Consider the following 23152-nt stretch of genomic DNA (forward strand, 5'->3'; position numbering starts at 1 on the left):
TCTGTACCAGTATACATGTTCTGGTCTAGCCAGATTGGTAAGATAGAATTGAGGATCATGGGAATGGGAGCATTAAAGAACTAGAGGAAGGTTGTGTGTTTCCTTCACCCTGACTGGCTCTTCTCTTCCTGTCCAATCGACTGTTGACGGGCTTTGGGTAATGGACGATGCTTTTATGGCTTTCTGTGACCTATCATGTATACCAAGAATACAGCCCATCTGCATGTGTTACATAATTGACATTGAGTCCTAGGTAGGGTGTCTGCTGTGCTGGGGGAGGCTGGCTCCTCTCACTGATGAGCAAATGAAATCAATTGCAGGTGATACAAAAGAAATCTCCGACCCAGATCCAAGATCCAGATCGAGCAGAAGTGAGCTAGTTGCCATTGAGTGTCAACCTTTACTAAGAGTAGGCCACTGAATGAAACACTGAATGAAACCTCCCTCGACCAGATTAAGGAGGCAGTACTCTACCCTCGGCTCCCCATAACTGCCGGGCTGCTTCACAGAAGAGTCCATCAGGAGTTGACCAAATTATCATGGGAGAAGCCTGGCCCACCCAAGATTACATACAATCTAACTTCCACACTCAGCCTGGACTCCTAAGAAAAGGCTTTTCTCTTTCTTGGTCTCACTTGGAGTAGTTATGAATTGGCTTTTGGGCCCCAGGGCAGGACTCGATATTTGAGGAGACATTACCACTCCCACAAAGACACCCCTAACCTAACACTGGTGCTCAGCAGGACAGAGCGGGATGCCTTCTGGGAGATTCTCTCCCAGAAATTCCTCTGCACTGTGTCCACTGTCCTCCCCTAGGCCTCCATTTTGCAAGAAAAAGAAATTGAAAATGATGACAACATATGCACAAATGTGGATAGAACTGATATATGGATATAAGAGATGTAAGAGCCCCCAATAAAATGATTTAAAAAAAAAAGAAGATCCTGCCACGGATTCAAGGTCCTACAGGATCTACCCCTTGCTCACCTCTGAGATCCCGCCTCTCACGCCCTGCACCCCCTCTCCTGTGTTCAGGTTCCTCTAATCTCCTGACCTTTGGTCAAGTCATTGCCCTTCTTAAGCAAAATCTATGGCCTGAGTCAGAGGCCACTGCTTCCCAGCGCTCCTGACGTCTTCATCCCTAGGTGCCCTTTCCGAGGGGTGGGGCAGGGGGTTGGGGCTCCAGTTTGAAGCTGACCCAGAACCCAGATATACATGGACACTGCCTGGGACACTCCCGCTCGCCAGACGGTTGGAGAGCCGCCTGCACTTTGGTTCTTTCTAGGCTGGGGCTGCCGCAGCAGGGGGCAAGTGGTTCCTTGTCCCGCCCCGTGCCCCGCCCCTCTCCCGGAGTGGACGATCACCGGGAGGGGCGGAGCATGGAGCTCAGGCCACGCCCCTCCGGCTAAAACTCCGGCGACCAAACCCAGTTGGACTCAGCTGACACTGTTCTTCACGTGACGCTAGTGGCAGGCGAACATGGCGGCGACCGCTAGGTAAATGCTCCTTGCGTCACTCGATCAGTCCCGCGGGCGCGGAGAGGGGGCTTTGATCTTCCGGGCGGGGCTGTGGGTGAGAGTCCCCGCAGCGCGCCGTCCCTCGTTCCCGCTTCCGATCCCGGGGTCTTTGCCTGCCTGCTCCAAGTCCGGGGTCGACGCTGCTTCCTGCATCTATTGCCCCTTTCCACTTAGGCCGCTCCGGACTCATTCTTGGGGGCCGCCCCGCTGCTCAGGCCCCACCACGGTGGCATCTCCAGGATGTGCGCCCGAAGTGGGGGCCTCGGATCCGCGAGCGGGCTCACTGCTGCGACCCTCGATTGGGAAGGCGGCATTGCGCAGGGCGTCTGGGACGCACTCAGTCGCTAACGGGGGAGATGGTGTTTGAGATGGACGTGGGATTCCCTTTTCCCCAGACAGGCCACTTCCCACATCTCAGAGAGCCCCGTGTCATTTCCCGAGGGGCCCCTTCCTCCCGCGTTGTGCGGTACTTAGGAGCTTCTGAGTGGGAGCGAGACTGCACAGTCTCTCAGTGCAGTCTACCCTAGGCTGTATGTGGTTGGGGTGGTGGTGGAGCTGAGTAGTGGGGAGGATGTTTGGCCCAGAGGTTCTGGGGGCTCGCAGGATTACTGGTAGAGAGGGACAGAGCCCCAGGTGCTAGACTGGGAACAGATCAAGCACTGGAGGGCTGCATGTCTTGTTGAGGAGGTGGAGTGAATGGTAGGGGCCTAGCAGTGGATCCCGATCAGAACGATGTTGGGAGCACTCAGAACGTACTCCCTAAGCACTTAGTGGGCACTTATAGGGTCACTGTGAGAATCCACACTGATCTGATAACAGTGAGTGTGGCTGGCTTTGCTGTATTTGGTTTTGTTTGCCCTGGGGTGCTCACTGGCCCCTGGGATAGACAGACGCATGGGAGGGACCCTGCCATCTGAGATGTCTCTCTCTGATCTTGACACTCACCATGGAGGGGACTGGGTTTGGAGCCCTGGGGAGAAGTGTGGGAAGGTGCTGAAATGTTGAAGAGGTGGCCGTATCTGGCTTCCCTAGTGCCTGAGCCTGGGCTCAGACGTGCCTCTCGGCCCTCTATCTTTGTTCTGACACCAACTGTTTGCCCTCCGGATCTCTGCATCGATACTGGGTTCAGTAATTTGTTGCAATAGCCAAGCCACACAGAACTCACAGACAAAACTCAACTCTGGGGGTCTATTAGAGAAGTTACCAGACTGCCACCACTTAGCACCAGTCAACAGCACAGACATGACCACTGGTCCACAGCAGCGCCTCTCCTCAGACAGCAGCCAAGTGACTCTGGTCCTCAGCCTCTCAGTCACATGGTCCCTTGGCCTCTGACTCTCTGGACCAGGAAGCCCACCTCTGGCTCTGCTTCACAGATCCATCCATGTAACAGGAAACTCCGTGCAAAATGGGATGATAGCCACAGGCCGAGGCTAGAAGGGATTATGGCTAGGCAGGCTATACTAATGGTCTACACCACGGGCCTCCAGCTGTGAGTGGCACTGTGCTAGTCCCTGCACCAGGAGACATCCTCAGTCAGGGACCTGTTGCCTCTGCGTGTCAAGGACCCAGGTGAGATCCCTGAACTTGACCTGTGGTCTCTCATTAAAGAGCAGCATGAGCATGCCTGGAGCAAGAGCTCTTCTAGCAGAGACAAGACTGGGAACAAGCTGATTCTCTGGGCGAGGGGTCTAGAATGCTTGAGGGGTGACAGGGGTGACCCCAACAGGACCTCTATGACCAGTACACACCACAAGCCCAGAGCTGCTCAGGGATCCTCCCAGAAGCTCTTCCCAGCACCCAGCACCCCTCACCTTTCCCACCAGTAAAGGCCTCCTTCAGATGACTCAGAGACCCTCCAGTCGCGTTCTTCAGGGCTGGTGAGAGGCTGCTTCCCTTCAGGCCTCTGCTGGCTGACCTGGGGTCCAGGGCCAGCCCATGCCTACCTTGGCTTGGGGCTTGGGGACACTGAGTGAGCAAGGGAGTTTCCTCTCAATTCACCCCAACAGCTACCCTGGCAGCCTTCCTGGGAGCCTCGGTGACAGAGAGAGAGGGGCTGTGGCTGGGATAGAATTCTGAGAAGGGGTATGAAGACACAACTTTAAATTGTTTTTTGGGCACCCTGGTGGCATAGTGGTTTTGAGTTTAGTTGCTAACTCAGCAGTTCAAAACCACTAGCCTCTCCTTAGGAGAAAGGTGAGGCTTTCTGCTCCTGTAAAGAGTTACAGTCTTGCAAACCCACAGGGGGACACTTTACCCTGTCCTTCCAATAGGATCGCCAGGCGACGGTATCGACTCAATGGCTGTGAGTTTGGCTTTGGATTCTTTAGCTGGAAGGCTGCATAGTGAAAACGTTGCCAATGACAGGCAGTGAGTGGCCCAGGATGTGGACCTGTTATGTCACAGGTGGTGTTGGAGTCAGCATTCTTCTGGAGGAACAGGTCCCCACCTTGATGTGCACCTTGTGCTCTGGGAGCAGAGGTTTTGGGCTGACCTTGGGCCAGGGGTGGGTCCATGAGAGGCAGATTAGCTGTTTGTCCTTCTCCTCCCCCATCCCTCCCTCTGCTCTGACTGTACAACGCCCTCTCTGTCCCCATGTGGCTCTCAGACCCTCTCAGGAGGAAGCAGTGGGGTGCAGCCAGGGTAGCTTGAACTGGCTGGGCTGACAGTTACCTGGTCCCCCAGCGGAGGCAGAGGGTGTGAAGTGAGAATGCCGGCAGTCCCTGGCCGACCTCTCTTGCTGGGAGGTTAGCTGTGTGGCCCCATCTAGAAATCACATCTAATTCTGGGCAGCGATCTTGCCCTTATCCGTGCTGGAGACCCCATGGTGTGGGATAAAACTTGCAGTTCCTCCTCAATGTAATGTTTCTGAATGCATGAAATAAAACACGGTACTGCAGTATTGAAATACAGCTAACCATGTGAAACCAGCTTTTCACGTGGTAATGTGTACCTCTTCATTAGCATATTAAAATAAAAGACAGTCTCACTGTCATCAATTCTGACTCATAGCAACCCCATTGGACAGGGGAGAACTGCCTGCTCCTGTGGGTCCTCGAGACTATAACTCTTTATGGGAGTAGACAGCCTCATCTTTCTTCCAAGGAGCAGGTTTTGAACTGCTGACATTTCGACTAGCAGCCAAAATGTAACCACCATGTCACCATCTTTGGTGATCATATTAAATAATACAAACATTGCAGCGGTTCCAGCAGCCACCTTTCTTTTGAGCATGCATGGTAACTTGAAATAGTGCAGTGATTTGAAAATTCCCATGATTTCTGTTGGTGACAGATTCCAGTGCACTGTCCCTGCTGAGGGGTGAGCTGTTTACAGTCTTAATTGGGAGACGTGTACATTTTAATTTAGAGGCTTAGAGAAAATGAAGATAGGACCTGTGGGGCAGTGAATGCTTTCGGATCCCTCACCAAGGACATAGATACTCTTGCCCTTGGGCAGAGTGCCTTGGAGAATGCATTTCCTCCTTCTCTCTGTCCAGCCCAGGGATGGACAGTCTCTTTCTCAGGGGCTTTCCTAGGTTTGTCCTTGATGGAGGTCACCATCCAGGGTGTCACCTAGTCCTACCCAATCAGTCACATCCTGACTGCCTTGGTTGGAAGGTTCTGGGTCAATTGTGTAAGCCCTTCTATCTAACCATGCATGTGTCCACATCACGGACCCATTCCTGCTTCTGTGGTCTAACCTGTAACCGTGATTTAAAAAAATCATTTTATTAGGGGTTCATACAACTCTTATCACAATCCAAACATACATCAATTGTGTAAAGCACATTTGTATACTCATTGCCCTCATCATTCTCAAAACATTTGCTCTCTACTTAAGCCCCTGGCATCAGCTCCTCATTTTCAACCCCTGCCTCCCGCTCCCCCCTCCCTCATGAGCCCTTCATAATTTATAAATTATTACTTTTTTCATATCTTGCCCTGCCTGACATCTCCATTCTCCCCCTTTTCTGTTGTCTGTCCCCCAGGGAGGAAGTTACATGTAGATCCTTGTAATCGGTTTCCCCTTTCCACCCCATCATCTATCTACCCTCCTGTTATCACCACTCTCACCACTGGTCCTGAAGGGATCATCTGTCCAGAATTCCCTGTGTTTCCAGTTCCTATCTGTACCAGTGTACATCCTCTGGTCTAGCCAGGTTTGTAAGGTAGAATTGGGATCATGATAGTGGGGCGGGGGAGGGAGCATTTAGGAACTAGAGGAAAGTTGTATGTTTCATTGTTGCTACGCTGCACCCTGACTGGCTCGACTGCTCCCCATGACCCTTCCGTAAGGGGATGTCCACTTGCCTACAGATGGGTTGTGGGTCTCCACTCTGCACTCCCCTTCATTCACAATGATCTGATTATCCGTGATGTTTTGATGTGTGTGTTTTTGTTTCCCACCCAGGCCCCTTTTAAAGCTTGCTAATTCAGGGAGCCTTTGGATACCATTTTAACCATGTGCTGATGTCCTCCCTCATCCAGATGATGTGTCTTTGTCTCTTTAATGACTTAAATTATATTTGAGATGGGATCTCTTTTGTATCCTAAAACAAAGTGGGCCTGAATTGTTGAACGTAAAACTGATACTCTGTTCTGGAAACCTTCACTCAGTTCACAGTAAAAGGCTGGGGGGAAAAGCTGTGACTTTCTCCGTTCAGGCTCAGAGAGCCCAGGCTTTCTATGCAGGAACCCCCGGGGCTTGTGAGCATGGCTAGAAACCTTCCAGGTGGCCGTGGAAGGGGCTAGAAGTGGTTGGCTTAGGCTGAGGATCACAAGGTTGGGTGCAACTGGGGGTGGGCAGCAGCTTCATACTCCCCTTGGCAACCTGGCTCCACTCCAGGTCACCTGACTTCACCCGGGAGTGACTCCTGGGTCTTGGCAGTTGGATGGCAGAGGGTTTGTTCTGTGGGTCAGACCCCCGCAGAGCCCTGGCGGGCCTGCTGCCTTTCCTCTGAGCCCAGAGTTCATGGGGCTTTCCGCAGCCTTGGATTCCGAGACGGCTTGGCCTTTGCCTTTTAAATTGCAGGCACCAGTTAATAAGAACGGAAGCAGAATCCAGTGGGTGGTGTTTGGTTGGAACTTGTTGGCTGAACTTGCAGAGGGAAGTCCACCCACTCTGGGCTCACCTGGCCAGAAATCAAAGGGCATATGCTCTGGGTGTGGCCTGTATTAATTAGTGACTGCTACCCCACCTGATGGTTCAGGCCAGGCCGGCAGGGGGCCTTTGGGGTCCTGTTCTTGTAGATAGCCCCTGCCTGACTGCTTGCGCAAAGGGGGCCTTTTCCGACTTCCTGTCCAGACTTGGGCAGCCTACGCGTCCTGAGAGTCGATTCCACTCCTGGTGAGCCTACAGGACAGGGCAGAATTTCCCTGTGAGCTTCTGAGACTGGATCAGGAGCAGAAGGTCTGTCTCTCTCTGATGCAGGGGCTGGTGGTTTAGAACTGCTGACCTTGCTGTGAGCAGTCCAGCATGTAAACCACTACGCCACTACGCCTCCTCCCTGAGAGAGTTAGGCCTCTAGGTTACAAGGGTTCCAGCCTTCTGAGATCTTCAGATCTCCAGATGGAGGGAGAGGAGGGGCAGTACTAAGCCCTGCAGGCCAGGTGGCTGAAGCGTCACATTCTCTTAGGATTGTGCAGTTGGGTCCAGGTGGATTTGGGCCCAGTTTGACTGAGACCAACTGTGGCAGTGGCCTTGATGCTGTTCCCTCTGGGCACTTGGGGAAACCCTGTGTTACTCCACCCCACACCCCACTGTGGACTTTGCTGTATGAGGAGAAATGGTGTGGAGGGCATGGGAGGGGCCATGCCTGGGTGCTGACAACTGCACTTTCAGTTCCTGGTAGTGGCCCTGGCTGGGGTGCATGTGTACATACACTCTGTCATTTCAGGGGCCCCTCTCCCAGCCCTCGTGGCTGAGGGTGACAGAAAAGCAGCTCCGGTCAGAGGAAACCCGGGTTGTCTATGTCTCCCCAGAAGGGTGATGGGACCTGTGCCCTGGGAGGGCAGTCTGGGCCCCCCAGAGCTTGCTTTCTGCCCCTCTCAGCTTATATGGCAACTCCTGATCGGTGTGACCTCATGTGTCAGCGGAACACATGCAGCGCCCGCTGTGGCCGAGCAGGTCCTGGGCCCTGGGCTGCAGCAGGGGCCCGAGCAGATGAGGATCTCTGCCTTCGGGCGTTTACCCTGCAGCTGACCCACAAGCCCAGACTACACTTAGGTTCTAAGGGGAGTTGTGGGTGGTGGAGGGATGCAGGTTGGGAACCAGGCAAGCGGTGACAAGTACAGGTGGCCTGGCCCATCATGGAGGGCTTGGGGGATAAGGTTTCTGCTCATCCCCTCACCTCACCCACTGGCCAATCCCACCTGGAGGCCAAACCCTTGGGGACCTGTGGATGACATCTCTCTTGATTGGCTTCCTGGGCCCAGAGCTGGGCCTGGACTGGACAGGGAAGGGGTGAGGGGCGGTGGTGGTGGTGGAAATCAGCCTGAATGCTGGGTTGGAAATAAAGTGGTGCTCCTGGCATCAGGTTTGGGCAGTGAAGGCAGGGAAGGCCCCCTGAGGTGGGAACATTGGCGCCAAGGTGTGTAGAGGGTGCCTGTGGGTCACATGGTCCACGGGTTCACCTCCAGTCTTCCTCCCTGTCCAGGATCCCTGGCCGTGTGGGTGTGAAGGTTCCACCAGCGCCCTCTGCACAGCCCTAGGCCGCACTGGTGCGGGCGGGGGTGGGGTGTCCTGCCTTCCTTCCCCCATTGCTTCATTTGCCTGATGCAGCCAGGAAGGAACAGGATGGCGGGCCTGCCCTCCGGGAACATAGCACATGTATGTGTGCTGCTAGCTAGTGATGCAGGAGGAACGAGGCTGCTGTTTCCATAAAGATCCAGGGTCTCCTTTCCTATTTTAAAGTCTCATTTAACTTAACGTCTCACTTAATATCAGTTGATGGCTTTTCTGCCCTATTTTACATTTGTTCTAGTTTGTCATATTTTATGCTCTTTTTGATCCACCTCTTTTGCTTTGTTATTTTTATTTATTTATTCTTTTTGGCATGTTATTCTGTGCATGAAATCCAGGATAAGTGAATCTAGAGAGACAGTTACTGGATTAATGTTTCTGTGGGGGGGGATAACGGGGAGTTTGGGAGCTATTAATGAATTCAAGAATGAAAAAAAAATGTTCTAAAATTGTGATGATTGTACAACTCTTCTTAACATGACTGAACTATTGAATTGTCTGATTGTGAACTAGATGCCAATATGCAGTTCAGTGGCAGAGTGGTGTGGTGAGGGAGGGGCGAGTGCCCGACACATCAAGGAAGCTGGGTGAGGCTGGGGTGGGGTGGGTGAGAGGGAGCGCTGGGTCTGATCAGGAGAGTCTCCTCAGAAGAGGGGGCAGAAAGAGCTACAGGGAGACTTCGGGGCAGACCGTTCCTGGCAGGGAGCAGCAGTCCTGAGGTGGGAACGGTTCTCGGTCTTTACAGCAAGGATGCGGGTGTGGCTGTGGCCAAGGAGCAAGGAGGCTAGCTTGGCAGGGCGGGGCGCTTTGCCTTGCAAATGGGGGCTACCTGTGTGTATTATTGATTGTCGATTATTGTTCTAAGGGCAGTCGGGAGTGAGGGGTCTGAGCAGGACAGGGGCCTGATCTATCTAATTGAGTCTGTAAAGGGTAACTGGCTGTGGTGAGTTTGGCTGCTGGGCCAGGGTGGGAGGGGGATGGAGCCTACCAGGAGGAAGAGGGATAGTGGTGTGTTAGTCTGGGTACATTAGAGAAACAAATCCACAGAAACTCATATGTATGAGAGAGTTTTATATAAAGGTAAGTGCACATCAAGAAAACACCTCAACCCAGTGCTGCCCAAGCCCACAAGTCCAGCATTAGCCCATATGTCTGACACCAATCCACAAAGTCCTCCTCCATCTCACAAAACAGACAGTGATGCTGACTGCAGGAGGAAAGCCCTATCAGTGAACGTGTAAGCATCTCAGCACTGGCAGGGGTCTCCACACTGCTGCTCCAGCACCCAGGGCTGCATCGGGGTAGGTCCAGGTAGCTTCTCCTTAGGGATGTCTTGCAGGAAGTGAGCCTTGCCATCTGAAGCAAGGAATTGGCTAAGGCAGCTGCACCCTGGTCCGACCACCACAGAGCAAGAGACCCGAGAACTCGAAAGGCGAGGCTTACTGAGCTATTTATCTCTCTGCCCTTCAATTGACCCCACATGTGTTTATCAGCCGGGTTGGCACAATAAACTTTAACTATCTTAAGGGGGTAGACTGAAGGTAGGGCCAGCGGGAAGTGGTGCAGGAGAGTGGGTTGGGGTGAGGCAGGGAGCCCCCAAGGATGGCCTCATGGCTTTGTCTGGAGCGCCTCTGGGGCTCCAGGCTCCTCTTGCTGAGGAGGGACACCGGGAAGGGGCAGGGCTTGGAGCCTGTGTGGGGCTGGCTTGGCCTGTGCTGAGTGACACCTGGACTGTGGGGTCTGTGATTCTCAGGGTGGGGGGACATCATGGGCCTGTGGGCCACAGGTCTGGTGCAGTCAACTGTGCCTGGAAGTGAGCTTCGGGAAGAGGCCCCAGAGCTGCGCCCCTGGCTGCCCCAGCCTGCAGGTTGAGCTAAGGAGGGAGAGAGACTCTAGGTGCCAGCACAGACAATGCATCCAGGGTCCTGATCAGGGAGAGCTTGGGCACTGCTAGGACACTCCGCTTAGTGGGGGTCATTGTGGTCGGGCAGGGTGGTGGGGGCTGTTGGGGTGGGTTGAAGGTAAGATGGGCAGCCACGGTGTTGGGATGGTGACCCTAGAAGAGTTTATAGGGTATTTGCTTTCAAGGGGAAAAGGGACGGGGGTGAGGGTCTTGGTAAGTTATTAGTGTTTTTCAAGTTGGCGACATTGCTGAGTATCTGAAGTTGAGCGTGATCCAATAGGAGCCCTGTTGGTGGGGGCTTGGAGAGCAGCCAAGATGGAAGGGTCCCAGAGCAGGGGCTGGAGCGAAGGCACCAGGGGAATTTGTGCTGGGAGGATGAGCTGGTCTCTTCAGGTGCACCTGTCACCTCAGGGAAGTGGGCAGGGTGGAGTGCTCAGCCACTCTGTCTTACCAGGCCCCTCCATTCTCCCAGGGTCTCACAAGTCCACCTGCTGTGGCCTCCCGCATCGACCACTCAGCTTGGTCTTGCTGGGCCTGGTGCTGAGTGCCTGTGTGGGTGGGTGGGAAGGCTGAGGGGTGATGCGCTGAATGCAGGGGCAGCCTGAAGCAGGAGGGACCCAGTGTTGCCTAGGCCGGGTTGGAAATTCTCTGAGGGGGAGGTGGGGTGGGCTTCTCCAAATTACCACAGCCCCAGCTGACCCTCCTATGGGACAGGAGAAGCTGTGCATGTCCAGTCCTGGTGTGTGTGTGTGTGTGTTCAACCCCAGCTGACCCTTCTGTGGGACAGGAGAGGCTGTGCCTCTGGCCCTGTCTGGGTTACAGTAGCTGAGCTCCAGCGGGCTTATGGTTTGCCGATGGGGGTGGATCCCTCTGCGGGCCGGAGCCCCCTTGTCTCAGAGCTGTGGGTAGTGGGCAGTGTTTGGCGGTGCTGGCCGAGGCCCCTGACCGTGTGTCCTATTTTTGCAGACCTTCCTTCTGGCTGGGAAATGCGACCCTGAAGGTGCCGCTGGCGCTCTTTGCCCTGAACCGACGGCGGCTGTGTGAGCGGCTGCGGAGGAACCCGGCCACACTGGAGGGGGCCCTGGTGCTGTTGCAGGGTGGGGAGGAGACCCAGCGCTACTGCACGGACACTGGGGTCCTTTTCCGCCAGGTGAGTCCTCTGGAGCCTGCGGGGACCCTGCAACAGAGCCCACTGAGGAAGACAGCTCCCCCCATCCCCCGCAGCCCCAGCTCTCCCCCAGGGTGCAGAGAAATGATATTCCTGGGGAGCGAGAAGAAGGCTTCATGGAGAAATAGCACTGGGTGTGGGCCTTAGAGACCACCCGGGGTGAGTTCTGACTGCAGGAGCAGGAGCAGAAGGCCCCATGGGGCAGGGCCGAGCCCCTGGGACGACTTTGCCTGCAGTGACAAAGGTGAGGTGCAGGGGCCTAGCAGGGGTGTGTGACTGGGTGGCCTGTCTAGGCATGGAGCAGGAACCGGAGGTCCTGTCTGCCCTGCCCTGACCTGGCTAGCACTGGTCCCGCAGCCCTTGCTCCGCGTGGGTTTCCTCACTGGGGCGTGGTCCTGAGACTCCTTGGGGTTCTGGAGCTTGGTGGGGTTTCAGATCAGTTTCAGATGGATATGGCAGCACTTGGTCCCTAGGTGCCCAACCCAGAGATACTCTGAGACTTATCCCTCCCTAGTGTGGTGCCCATTTTGCTGAAGGGAAACTGAGGGGCATGGCCTCTGAGGGGCTGACTACAGTCTTAGAAGTACATCTTCTCACCCAAGCCCAGTGCCATTTTCTCCTCCCTCCACACCCTTGTACGCGGGGGTGTTCTTTGTCAGCACTGCTGCCGCTGCCCACCACACCCAGAAGGAGCCTGGTGGCTGTGGGCTAGGCATCCATTGGCAGTTCAAACCCACCAGCTGCTGCTCAGGAGAAAGATGAGGCTGTCTGTTCCAGAAAAGATGGACAGTCTTAGAAACCCTATATTTAAGGTAACTGACGTCCCGCCAATTTTTAACAATTTGTCCCGCGTCTCACAGCGTTTTAAAAAAGTCCCGATTTTTGGAAAGAATGCACGACAAGCTGGGGTATATGGTTTTCGGCTGCCATGTGGCTATTTCACCAGGATATGAGTTTTATCCATGGTGTCCCGCTTTGCCAATGTTAGAATCTGGTCACCTTACCCTATCTATATAGGGTCTCTGGGAGTCGAATAGGCTCTGTGCCCTTGGGTTTGGGCTTGAGTTGGAGTTTCGGCCTTGTGTTAGTCTGGGTAGTCTAGAGAAACAAATTCATAGACACTCATGTGTATAAGAAAATTGCTTTGTATAAAAGAGTAATTATACTTAAAAAAATCCCAGCCTGTCCAGATCAAGTCCGGAAGTCCGATATTAGTCCATATGTCCAATACTAGCCCTGAAATTCCTCTTTAGACTCACGCAGCCATGCAATGATGCCAAATGCAAGAAGATCACAGGCCAGTATGTGGAAGGTCTTGTGGATCCAGTAGCAGTAGAAGCATCTCGGCACTGGCAGGGGTCTCCACGTGGCTCCTTCAGTCCTGGTGTAGTTCCACGGGTCTTCTCAACAGGAATGTCTCCCAGGGAGTGAGTGTGTGTCTTGCCTCCAGTGAGCTATTCATCTCCTTAGCGCCTCCAAATGAGGTCATCAAGCTGCGACCTGATTGACAGACTAAACTCCACCCCTTCACTCTGAAGTCTCCAATTGACAATAGATTATGTAACCACCACAGGTCTGCACACCCAGAGCTGGGGCCTGGCCACAATGGAGCCCTAGCCCCTGCAGGCAGACCGCTGCCCAGAGCAGCAGCAGGAGAAGGAGGAAAGATAGGTGTGAGGTGAGGCAGCAGAGGTGGTCCCCTGGCCAGGCTACATCCACATAGACAGACACCCACACAAACCCCACACAGACACCCAAAGAGAGACAGCTGAATGCTTGCTGAAAGCACTTCCTGCCTGCAGGACCCCTTCCCTCCCCCATCTCAGGTCACGAGGAGCCCACTCCTGCCAGCCCATCACTCCTGGAGTGACTCTGGCTGCCAGAGGTGGTTCTGAAGAGGCTTGATGCTTCCTGAGGTTGGCATGTTCTGTCTTCCAAAGCCGTTTCCCTAATTCAGCTTTCAGCTCCTTGACCAAAGAACTCCTCCCCTGTAAAGTTATTTTAGCGCCACATTTACTGCTAGACAGTGACATCACCTGCTGCCCCTGGGACTCTGGAGTGGATGAATGGATTGAGGGCTGGATCAAGGTGCTTGTCCTCCCTGCCGGAGGCAGCAGCGGAGGCAGAGAGCCCCAGGCTGGGCTGAGGTGGACCTCAGATTGCTGGGGGGTGCTTATGTCCTGGTGCTCCCAGGTTGTGGTCCTCCCCCTGAGGTGGGTGTGGTGCATGTCGGGGTGAGGCTGGGCTCGGGTGTGAAACCCATACCAGGAGAGTAGACTAAGTCAGGCTAAGGGAGACACAGGCTGCCTACCCACTGCCAGTTCACTGAGGAACAAGGCTCCCTATGTTAGATGCACAGGGAGCAGCAGACTGAGCCATTGGGGATGCCGGGTGTCAGCGTGAGGAGGGCCAGGGGGCAGTGAGGCAGGTCAGGGTGTTGGGTGACGCCTAGGAATTGCATGAGGCAGGGGAGGGAGGGAGGTAGAGGACCGGGTTGGGGCGGCGAGACTGGGGTCAGCCTCTGAACAGGCTCTTCGAGGTACAGGTCGAGAGACCCTGCGTTCCTTGCTCTCTCCCAGTGCCCATGACTGGGTTCTCCTTCTTGCCCCAGGAGTCCTTCTTCCACTGGGCATTTGGTGTCACCGAGCCAGGCTTCTATGGCACAATTGACATCAACACCGGAAAGTCAACGTTGTTCATGCCCAGGCTTCCTGCCAGCCATGCCACTTGGATGGGAAAGTAAGTAGCATTCCACGCAGTTACTGGGTCTGCCAGTCACCGGCCAGTGGGGTGCTGTGGGGTGGGGGACACGGCTGGGAAAGAGGGGCGGGCAGTGGCCCAGCCAATGGACACCTTGCTCGGAGCCTGAGCTGGACTCTGGTTGGGAAGGGGTGCCTGAGGCAGAACCACAGACGAGAGCTCCGGCAGCAGTTGGTTTACTAGTCCTGCCCTTCTGATCGGTTCTACCCTCCGCCCATGCACCCTCAGGCTGTTGTTCCTGTGGCATGCTGTGGTGAGCGCCAGTGTCCTCTCCCAGGACCCCGGTGTGGCCTGCAGGGCCTGTATGGTGGGCTTAGTTACAGCCAGGGAGAGCAGCCCGCCAGACCCAGGCATCAAATCCCCTGAGGTGTGTGGTTTACCTGATCAGCCACACACTTGTCCTTTGTCCCCCACTTTTGGGGTGGGGGTGTAGGGGAGGCTGGGGGTGGTCGTTAGCACACAGTTTTCGCCCGTTCCCTTTTTTATAAGTGTACGGTGTTGCACACTTCTACCCTTAATCAATATCGATTTTCATCCTGATTCGCACACTCCCTCAACTTCTCCCTCCTGCCCCTGGTAATAACCACAAATACATTTTGTTCTCTGTATGTTTGCCCTTTTTTTTTTTAATGAATGAGGTCATAGAATATCTGCCCTTTTGTGGCTGACTGGTTTCACTCCGCACAATACCTTCCAGCACCATCCATCCTGTAGCATGTGGCGAGACTTCATTTCTCCTACCGGCTGACTGGTGTTCCATTGTCGGCCTGCCCGCGTGTCAGTTATTCTTGTTGAGGGGCATTTAGGTGGCTCCACGATCGGACTGTTGTGGGCAGTGCTGCGGGAACACTGGTGCACACGGCTCTGTTTGAGTCTGCTTTCAAGTCCTCTGGATGTCTTCCAGGAGTGGAATCGCTGGGTCACTTGGTAGGTAGTTCTATCTTTAGCTTCATCAAGCGAAAGTGGCAGGGCCACAGTGCATCCCCACGCCCCACACCCTCAACCCTCTTTGTTCTTTTCTTTGACAAATCTTGGCCATCGTGGTGGGAGTAGGATGTGGGGGCAGGGTTCTGCACCCAGGGTTTCTAACTAGGTCATTCCGGTCTGAACCTCTGCTGAGAGTTTGTCTTTCTATCCCAGCTCAACTGAATCCGAACCTACATTTTCCCCAGGCCAGGTTCTTAGCCCGTTCACCCTAGGCCCCTTTTCCACTCCATCACCCCGGCTAAGCCAGAGACCCAGCTGCTCTCGGAGAAGGTGGCACCCACCTCCCCCACCTCTTGCCTCTCCACCCCGCCATGATCTTTAGTATATTCCTGCCTGCCCTGAAAAAAAAAAGGGGGGGGGTCTTCGTGCCCTATGCCAATAGGAACCCGAGGCCCAGTGTGTCGGTGGGGCCCACGCGGGCCCCAGGACCCGGCCTTGGCAGAACACATCTCTATTCTGCAGCCCAGGAACTGCAGCGGCCAGGGATGAAGATTTTTCAGTAAGAGTTTAGATCTGGCCTCAGGAAGAGGATACGCCTAGACTCCTTTTCTCCATCGAGTGAGCAGCACTGTGGCCCCAGCTCTTCTTGCCGGTGGCATGTCCAGGGAGTAGCCAGGGCCATGGCAGGTGCCAAGTGGTTCTGGGCTCTGGGGCCAGATTTTGACTGGGTTGCCTTCGAGCCTTGCTCCTGGCTCCCAGCCTGAGGGGAAACCCACTACTTGCTGATCCGGGCAGAAAGTGACTGCAGGGAAGGGCTGATCCAGGGCTCAGCTGGAGGGCGGCAGGAGTCTGGGTGCTGGCCCTCTTCTGCTGGTCCACTGCTTATCAGGAAGTGCCGCTGTCCACTCGCAGATGCTTATGGGTGAGGCGTGACATCCTGTGAGCTGTGGGAGGAGAGGATTCAGCCCAGTGGAAAACCAAAGCCAGCTTCTCCCTGTCTCCCTACAGCCACCACCTGGGACCCAAATGACACTTGACTGGAGGGTTTAAAACCCAGGCTCTGGTTGGTCAGGGAACAGCTGTTGGAAGTTGGCATTTTGGTGCATAATCTCCATTAATACAGAAATAATTCTGCACCAAGGCCACAGCTGGGCTCCAGAGAGGCAGTTAAAAGGCCTCCTTCAGCCACTTGCCATTTTGCTGAGCAAGTTGCTCGTCCGTACCAACAGTTAGACCTGTGTAAAAATGGCATGGGACCACCTCTGATCTCCGATCATACCAGGGGGAAAGAGACTGCATCCCCACTCCGACCCCAGGCCGAGCCCTGTGGTGCCAGGGTCAGGCCTGCCCCAGCCTCCAACAGTGTCTTCCACACGCTCCCACAGCTCCTGTTGGGATCAAGAGTGTATCGCAGTGGCCACAGAGAACACATAGACAATACTCACGATTAGGGGGGTTATTAGGGCAATTAACAGGCTCTGATTCAGGATCAGAACCAGCTGATCAGGAGTGCCTCTTCTCAGCCACACCAGCAGGCATGCCCGTCTCTCTCTGGCCCTCAGGCCTCGTCTACATGGCCCTGCTCATGCAAGTGTTATGAAGACCCTTCTGAGCTGCTAATAGATGCCCAAAGTGCACGCCACTCCAGAAGCCTCACCCAGAGGTGCCCAGCTCGGGCTCCTTGAGATGTCTCCTGGCTTAAAGACTCAAAGCAAACACACTGCCATCAGGTCTATTCTGACTCCTAGTGACCTCAGAAGGAGCCCTGTTGGCCTGGTAGTTGTGCATTGGGCTGTGAGCTGCAGCAAGGTCAGCAGTTTGAAACCACTAGCCGCTTCTGGGGAGAAAGGTGGAGCTTTCTACTCCTGTGAAGAGCTATAGTCTCAGAAACGCCCAGGGACAGTTCCACTCCAAGTCACTATGAGGAGAACCCCTTGGATGACAGTGAGCGAGCGACCCCGCATTGAGCATCTGAATCAAGCTGCCGTTCACATGGCCAGCGAGCCTCCTGCCCGAAGGCTGGGTGGGCATCTGCCATTCTGCCCTGTGCTCTTGCTGTTCCTGCTGGTCCCACCTTTGGTGTCACACACAGTTCAGCCTCCTGGACCGGGGAGGTTGTGTGTAGGTATCTCGGGCTCCAAAGGATGCCCTCACTCTGGCTCTTCTTTGTTGATGGTGGGGGAGCTCTCATAACAAGCCTGCTTCAGCAATGGCTCATTTTAAATCCAGCGGAATAGTGAAACGCCCGAATCCCCATGGCCAAGTGTCACATACCCTATCTTACAAGGACAACGCCTAGGCGAGCCCTGGGGAGTACTTTCACTTCCGGGCAGCACGGATGGCCTCAGGGTGCAGGTGGGTCTGCTGGGTAGGTGTTCACAGCTGGAAGGGGCTCCCTGCTCTCCTCTGTGGCCACATGGGCCTCTTCCTCTGCTGGCCCCACCCCCCCACGCCTGAGCCTCGAATGGCTGTGTTTGATTGCATGCGGCTGTGTGGAGCACTGACAACCCATTCAGTGGGGCCCAGAGCCTGGCTGATGGGATTACCCGGCCTCTGCAAGCAAGGCCCACAAGACTGCACAGTTGACCTTCAGCTCCTCAGTTTGCCTTGAAAACCCTCTGGCAGATAGTGCGACCAAGGCCGCTCAGGCAAACGCCGCCCCTCCCCTGCAGGGTGGGCTACTCTGGTGCCAGTGGTCAGCCTGTCACCAGGGCAGAGGTTCCGTGTCCTTCGCTCCTCAGTTCTTGATGACACGATCATGGGGCTTCTAAAGTTCTAATCTGTTTTCATTTGGAGTCTTGGCTCCCAAAATTATGGGGCCCTTTTGAAGCGAGAGCCCGTGTTGAGACGCCTGGAAGTTGCGTGTGTGGGTGGGGACCATTGGGGAGGGGTGCAGAGTGGGGGGCACTTCTGAGAACCTTTGCAACCTGCCTCCGTCCTGCTCCAGACGTGGCTCAGTGGTGGGGAGGAGGGGGCTTGTCCTGCTGAGGATACCTGGGCTCATGCAGTCCAGGGAGGGGACGTGAGTGCCTCTCTCCAGGGCTGAGGACCAAAGTACTGAGGGGTGTGGGTGTGGGTGTGGAATTTGACAGCTCCCTCCTTTGGTGCCCCTGAATCCCCACCCTACCCCACTTACCCACCCTGCATTTCCATGACTGAGATGCTCCCAGCGTCCTTCTGTGGCCGGGCCTCCCCCCTGGATCCCCTCTCTTTTCCGGAAGGTGTGTAAGGCATTGTTCGAGAAGGTGCAGGCGTCCTGAGAAAGGACCAGGAAGTCCTTGACTCTGACTCCTGGTGGCCTGGGGCCTCTCTAGGGACCCTCTGCTGCGGGTGCCGCCTCTGTGGGGTAGGGTGTCTGCCTTGCCGGGGAAGGCTGGCTCCTCACTGGCCAGCTAATGAAATCTAGAAGAGGCTGCCGGCGCCGCCTGATGGGCCTTCTGCGGCTCCAGGATGAAAGGCAGCAGCATTGTCTGTAGCTGAAGGCAGAGCTCAGCTGCTGGGAAAATGGATGGTGACTGTAATTTGGCCCTATTACTTATTCATTAACCACAGGCGGTGGTCAGCTCACCAGCAAACCCTGTTCTTTGGAATTGCAATTTCTGGAGAGCTCTGGGGGGCCGGCTGGGCGGCGGCAGGGGGTGGGGGTTAGGTTGGGGATTCCTCCATCCCACAGGAGGCCACACACTGGGCACCGAGGAGACACAGGCATCTGCTCTGACCTGCAGTCCCTGGAGAGGCCACTTCTAGCTTATGCTGGGGCCTAGCTGCGGATAGACAGGATGACATGTACAGGGGTCCCTGGACACTGACCCCCACCCCCACGAGTCAGGTGTCTCTCACCTTGCTCGTACCAAAGCTGCTCCTTCCACTGAAGAGCAAGTCTTAGGGTAGGGTCGGCCTTTCTTGACTTGAGGGTGACTTCTCCCCTGTGGTGGGTCCTATCTCTCTCCCGTATGCAGAGGCTGGCCAAGGTGCAGCCCTGCCTGCTTGGCCCCCCAGCTAGTCTAGTGGCTTTTGGGGCAGTTTTTCAGGGCTCGTGTGGGCATGCCACTCATTCCCCTCGCAGTCCCCAAATCATTGTGCTGGTGTGAGGCAGCTGTCTGGCCAATCTGGTGACATTTAGATGGTTTTTCCTCTAATTAGCTCCCCAAACCTGGAAACTCAGTAATATTCCAGCTTCATTCTCTCTGCCCCTGAGGTGTTGAGTGCTGAGCAAGGAGCGTTAGGCTTTCCCTGGGCTCACGACCCCTCTCCCCACTGCGCTTTACCTTCAGGGACTCCTGGGGACTGGCCAGAGCCCACTCCTCCTCGATTCTCCTTGTACATGGGATGGAGGGCAGGCAGGTCAATGTGCAGCCGTGCAAGATCACGGCTCCTTTGTTCGTGCCCCCTCTTTGCCTCCCATCCTCCCATCTCTTCTGGCTCCACGCTAAGACCTGGACCTCAAGCTTACCATATTCTGCCCCTCCCCCAAACACACACATACACACACACACATCATGCACCCACATTAATAATAACATACCCGCACAGACTTGTGGACATTGGCATAGTGTCCTTTAGGAAGAAGGCACACGGTGCGGGGTGGTAGCGCGTAGTGGTTATACCTTAGGCTACTAACCACGAGGTCAGCAGTTCAAAAACACCACCAGAGAAAGATCTGAAAGGGTTATAGTCCTGGAAACCCTTAAGGGCAGCTCAGCCCTGCCTGTCGGACCACCATGAGTCGGCATCAACTCAGTGGCAGTGAGAACGGGAGAGAGGGTGCTTCTTGGACCTGTTCCCAAGGCTCAAGTCTTCCAAGTGTGAGGAGGCCTAGCAGCTGAGAAGTCTCAGGTGGTGGGGGTGCTGTGAGGCGGGCATGGTGCCTACTGACTGCCTTTGATAGACCCGTTTTGGGGCGCTTGGAGGTCTGTGGCCCCCTATAGAAGTGGGGGTGGTAGTGGTGGAATTCCTGTTCTGTGTGAGCCCCAGGTCAGATTCCCTCCCAGCCCGTTCACTTAACTGTTTATTGGTAGCGACTCCTGGGTCCCTATGAGGTTGAATAGGTTTCAGCGATGCTTCCAGACCAAAACAGACTAGGAAGAAAGGCCTGGCGATCTACTTCCAAACAGCAGCCAGTGAGTCACAACAGTCCCCTCCTGTTGTGCTCACAGGGTTGCTGTGAGCCAGGAGCCAACTCAGTGCTAGCTAATAACATCTCAGGGGGGTGGCCAGGCCAAGCCAGGCACCCATACTGATGGCCCCGGTACAGCTCTCCAGGGAGGCAGCCGGGCTGGCCTCAAGCCCAGGTCCTGGGCACCCACCGGTCTGTTGGAGGTGTGTGTTCCCAGCACATGACAGCTCCAAAACTCAAACCAAACTCGCTGCCATCAAGTTGATGCCGACTCATAGCAACCCCACAGGACAGGGTAGAACTGCCCCTGTGGGTTTCTCTATGGAAGCAGAAAGCTGTGTCTTTCTCCCGAGAAGCAGCTGGTGGATTCAAAGGGCTGAAATGACTGAGGGAGCCTGCCTGTCCTGGAGCTGGGGTGTCAGAGGATTGACAGGCGCCTGCTGATTCTCTGGCCAGTGCACTTGTGCAGGGCTGCGGGGAAAACTCGGGCTTTGGGCGATGCAGTGCCGGGTCTGCAAGCCCCTCTATGGTCCTGAGCACTGGCCAAGAGCTTGTCCCCAATAGATGTTTTGCAAATACTTGTAGATGCCAGACGTTGGCCACCTAACTTCTTACAAACTTTGTGTTGTAATTTGAGTTAAAGGTTCTATGGCACATTTATTTTCCATCACCAGTCATGGTAGTGATCTCGGCCCCCACGTCCTCCCTGGGTTCCCGTTTCCATCCATCCTTCACCGTCCTCCCCGCTGTCTGAGCATTATCCCCGGGCAAAGGCCACCCTCTGTGCTGGCCATTTTACTTTGAGTCCGTCTCCCCCAGGGAAAGGCATGTGGTGGAATCGGGCACACTTAATTAGCAGTAGGAGCTTGGCAGCCGTGGCAGCTTGAGAGGGAACAAAAGAACGATGCTAAAGCATAGAGCTTTCAGCAGTCATAGGGAGACGCTGGGCTGTTGATCGCAAGGTCAGCAGTTCAAACCTACCATGTGCCCCACAGGAGAAAGTTTGGTCTATCTGCTCCTATAAAGGGTAACTGTTTCAGAAATCCCATATGGGGTCCATAGTCTGAATTGCTTCGATGGCATCGGGTTTGGGTTTAGTGAGACTAGTCTGCTTGCTCTGCAGGCCAGTTTTAAAGGTGCTTGCTGTGTCTCTGCGATGCCCAAGACTCACCCATCTGCCTCCTGGCTCCTGCAGTCCCAGGCCACCGCCAGGTTCAGGGTAGTGGTTTGGTGGAGTCTCAGAAAGATGAGTGGGGCTTCTCCTCAAGGGACAAGAGTGAGTGGCATATGGGATGCTGACGGGGGTCCCCGATCTTCAAGGAAACCCTGAGCCCCCAAGTCTTCTCTTCCCTGTCCTCTTGGGGCTCCCCAGGCTGGTTGCTCTCCAAATCCCCACCCTGTCATCTGCTCACCCTTGGAGACCCAGCACACACTATGAAAGCCACCCGTAGCTTCCACCTGAGGCTTCTTTGGTGATAACACCTGATCACTAATAATATGAGATTCTAGGAGGGCTGGAGAAGGGGGGGGGGAAGGCAGGGGGCATAGTGGTTTCCAGTTGGGCTTCCTACCATGAATTCAGCAGTTCAAAACCACCAGCTGCTCTGAGGAGGAAAACATGGCATTCTACGCTTGTAGAATGACAGTCTCAGACGTCCACGGGGTCAGTTCTACCCCGACCTATGGGGTCACCATGAGTCGGAATCAACTCAATGGCTCTGAGTTTGGTTTGGTTTGGGTTCGATAGGTGGGTGGGATGGTGCAGGTCATGGATGGCTGCATCACTGGCATTAATTTGGGATGCAGTCCCCGATTCAGGAAGTGTCTCTCATGTAAGTTCATCACCAGCAGGGCCATGGAGGGTCTGGGTAGGGGTGGAGGGGTGCTAGCTGGCCAGATCCAGGCTGGAGCCCTGGCCGGTGCAGCTGTGCGCCAGGAGCCCGTTGCAGGGTGGACTCAGCCTCCCGCTCATGCCTTTGCCTTCTCACGGGCTGCTTTTCCCTGACGCCCGTGTCAGCCCCAGTCTGTCTCATTACACTGAGTCCTACTGATATTGCCTGCTTTAAAATGTTAATTAAACTTTCTACATGCCTTTAAAGAGTGTCTGCCTGGGGCTGGGAGGTGGCTTGTTTTATGTCCCCAAAGGCTGTGGGGCACACTGGCTGGCTTCCTGAGGTGACTGGGAAGTTTGTCTGCAGGTGCCTGCCTGGAACCAGGCAGGAAATAGGGTGACTGGAGGTTGGCTGGGGTCAGTGGCCTAGAGAGAGACCTTGCCGACTCCAAGCCACACCTGTGTCGGCAGACCCACTCAGTGGTTCGGTAGGCCTGGGCTCTGTGGTCTGGCTTGGCGGGCGGGAAGGCGGCCTGTGCTGGGCCGTGGCCGAACCCTGACCTGCCTCCCCTGTGCTTCTCTTTGAGGATCCATTCCAAGGAGCACTTCAAGGAGAAGTACGCCGTGGACGACGTCCAGTACACAGATGAAGTAAGCCACAGCCGACTCCTCTCTGGGCTTCAGAGCTTCCTTCCTCTAGAGAAGTGGTTCTCAGCCTGTGGGTCGCGACCCCTTTGGGAGTCAAACGACCCTTTCACAGGGGACGCCTGATTCATAACAGTAGCAAAGTGACAGTGATGAAGTAGCAACGAAACTAATTTTATGGTTGGGGGTCACCACCACATGAGGAACTGTATGAAAGGGTTGTGGCATGAGGAAGGCTGGGAACCCCTATCTAGAGGTTCCCCAAGCCTGTTTGGGGGTACACTTCTCTGGGAACAGCAAGCCAGACACATGCACCCTAACTAGCTTTCTGAGTGGTGGCAGGGCAGCTGAGGCAGAAGGTCTGGTCCTGGGCCAGGGCCTGAGGGTGCTGCCGTCTGCAAAGCTGGTGAAGGCCGGTGGGCGGGGTGGGGTCGAGGGGGCCACTCGACTTTAGTTCCCTCCCAGCTTGATTACTCAGCTGCGTCATGTGGCCTGGTGTGTCCGTGGCTCCTGGGCCTTGGGTCTGTCCTGAAGCTTCTCT

General features: G+C 55.1%; 1 protein-coding gene across 1 annotated transcript in view; it reads left to right on the forward strand.

Moving 5' to 3' along the window:
- The first annotated feature begins 1394 nt into the window (after window positions 1-1394).
- PEPD (peptidase D) overlaps window positions 1395-23152 on the forward strand; it is a 130573-nt gene continuing 108815 nt past the window's right edge. The window contains exons 1-4 of the mRNA XM_075536416.1: window positions 1395-1496; window positions 11131-11314; window positions 13944-14071; window positions 22554-22617. Coding sequence (XP_075392531.1) covers window positions 1480-1496; window positions 11131-11314; window positions 13944-14071; window positions 22554-22617 — 393 coding nt within the window. The 5' untranslated portion in view covers window positions 1395-1479. The remainder of the gene's footprint in view (window positions 1497-11130; window positions 11315-13943; window positions 14072-22553; window positions 22618-23152) is intronic.

This window comes from Tenrec ecaudatus, chromosome 18 (genome assembly GCF_050624435.1).
Source record: "Tenrec ecaudatus isolate mTenEca1 chromosome 18, mTenEca1.hap1, whole genome shotgun sequence".
Classification (NCBI taxonomy): domain Eukaryota; kingdom Metazoa; phylum Chordata; class Mammalia; order Afrosoricida; family Tenrecidae; genus Tenrec; species Tenrec ecaudatus.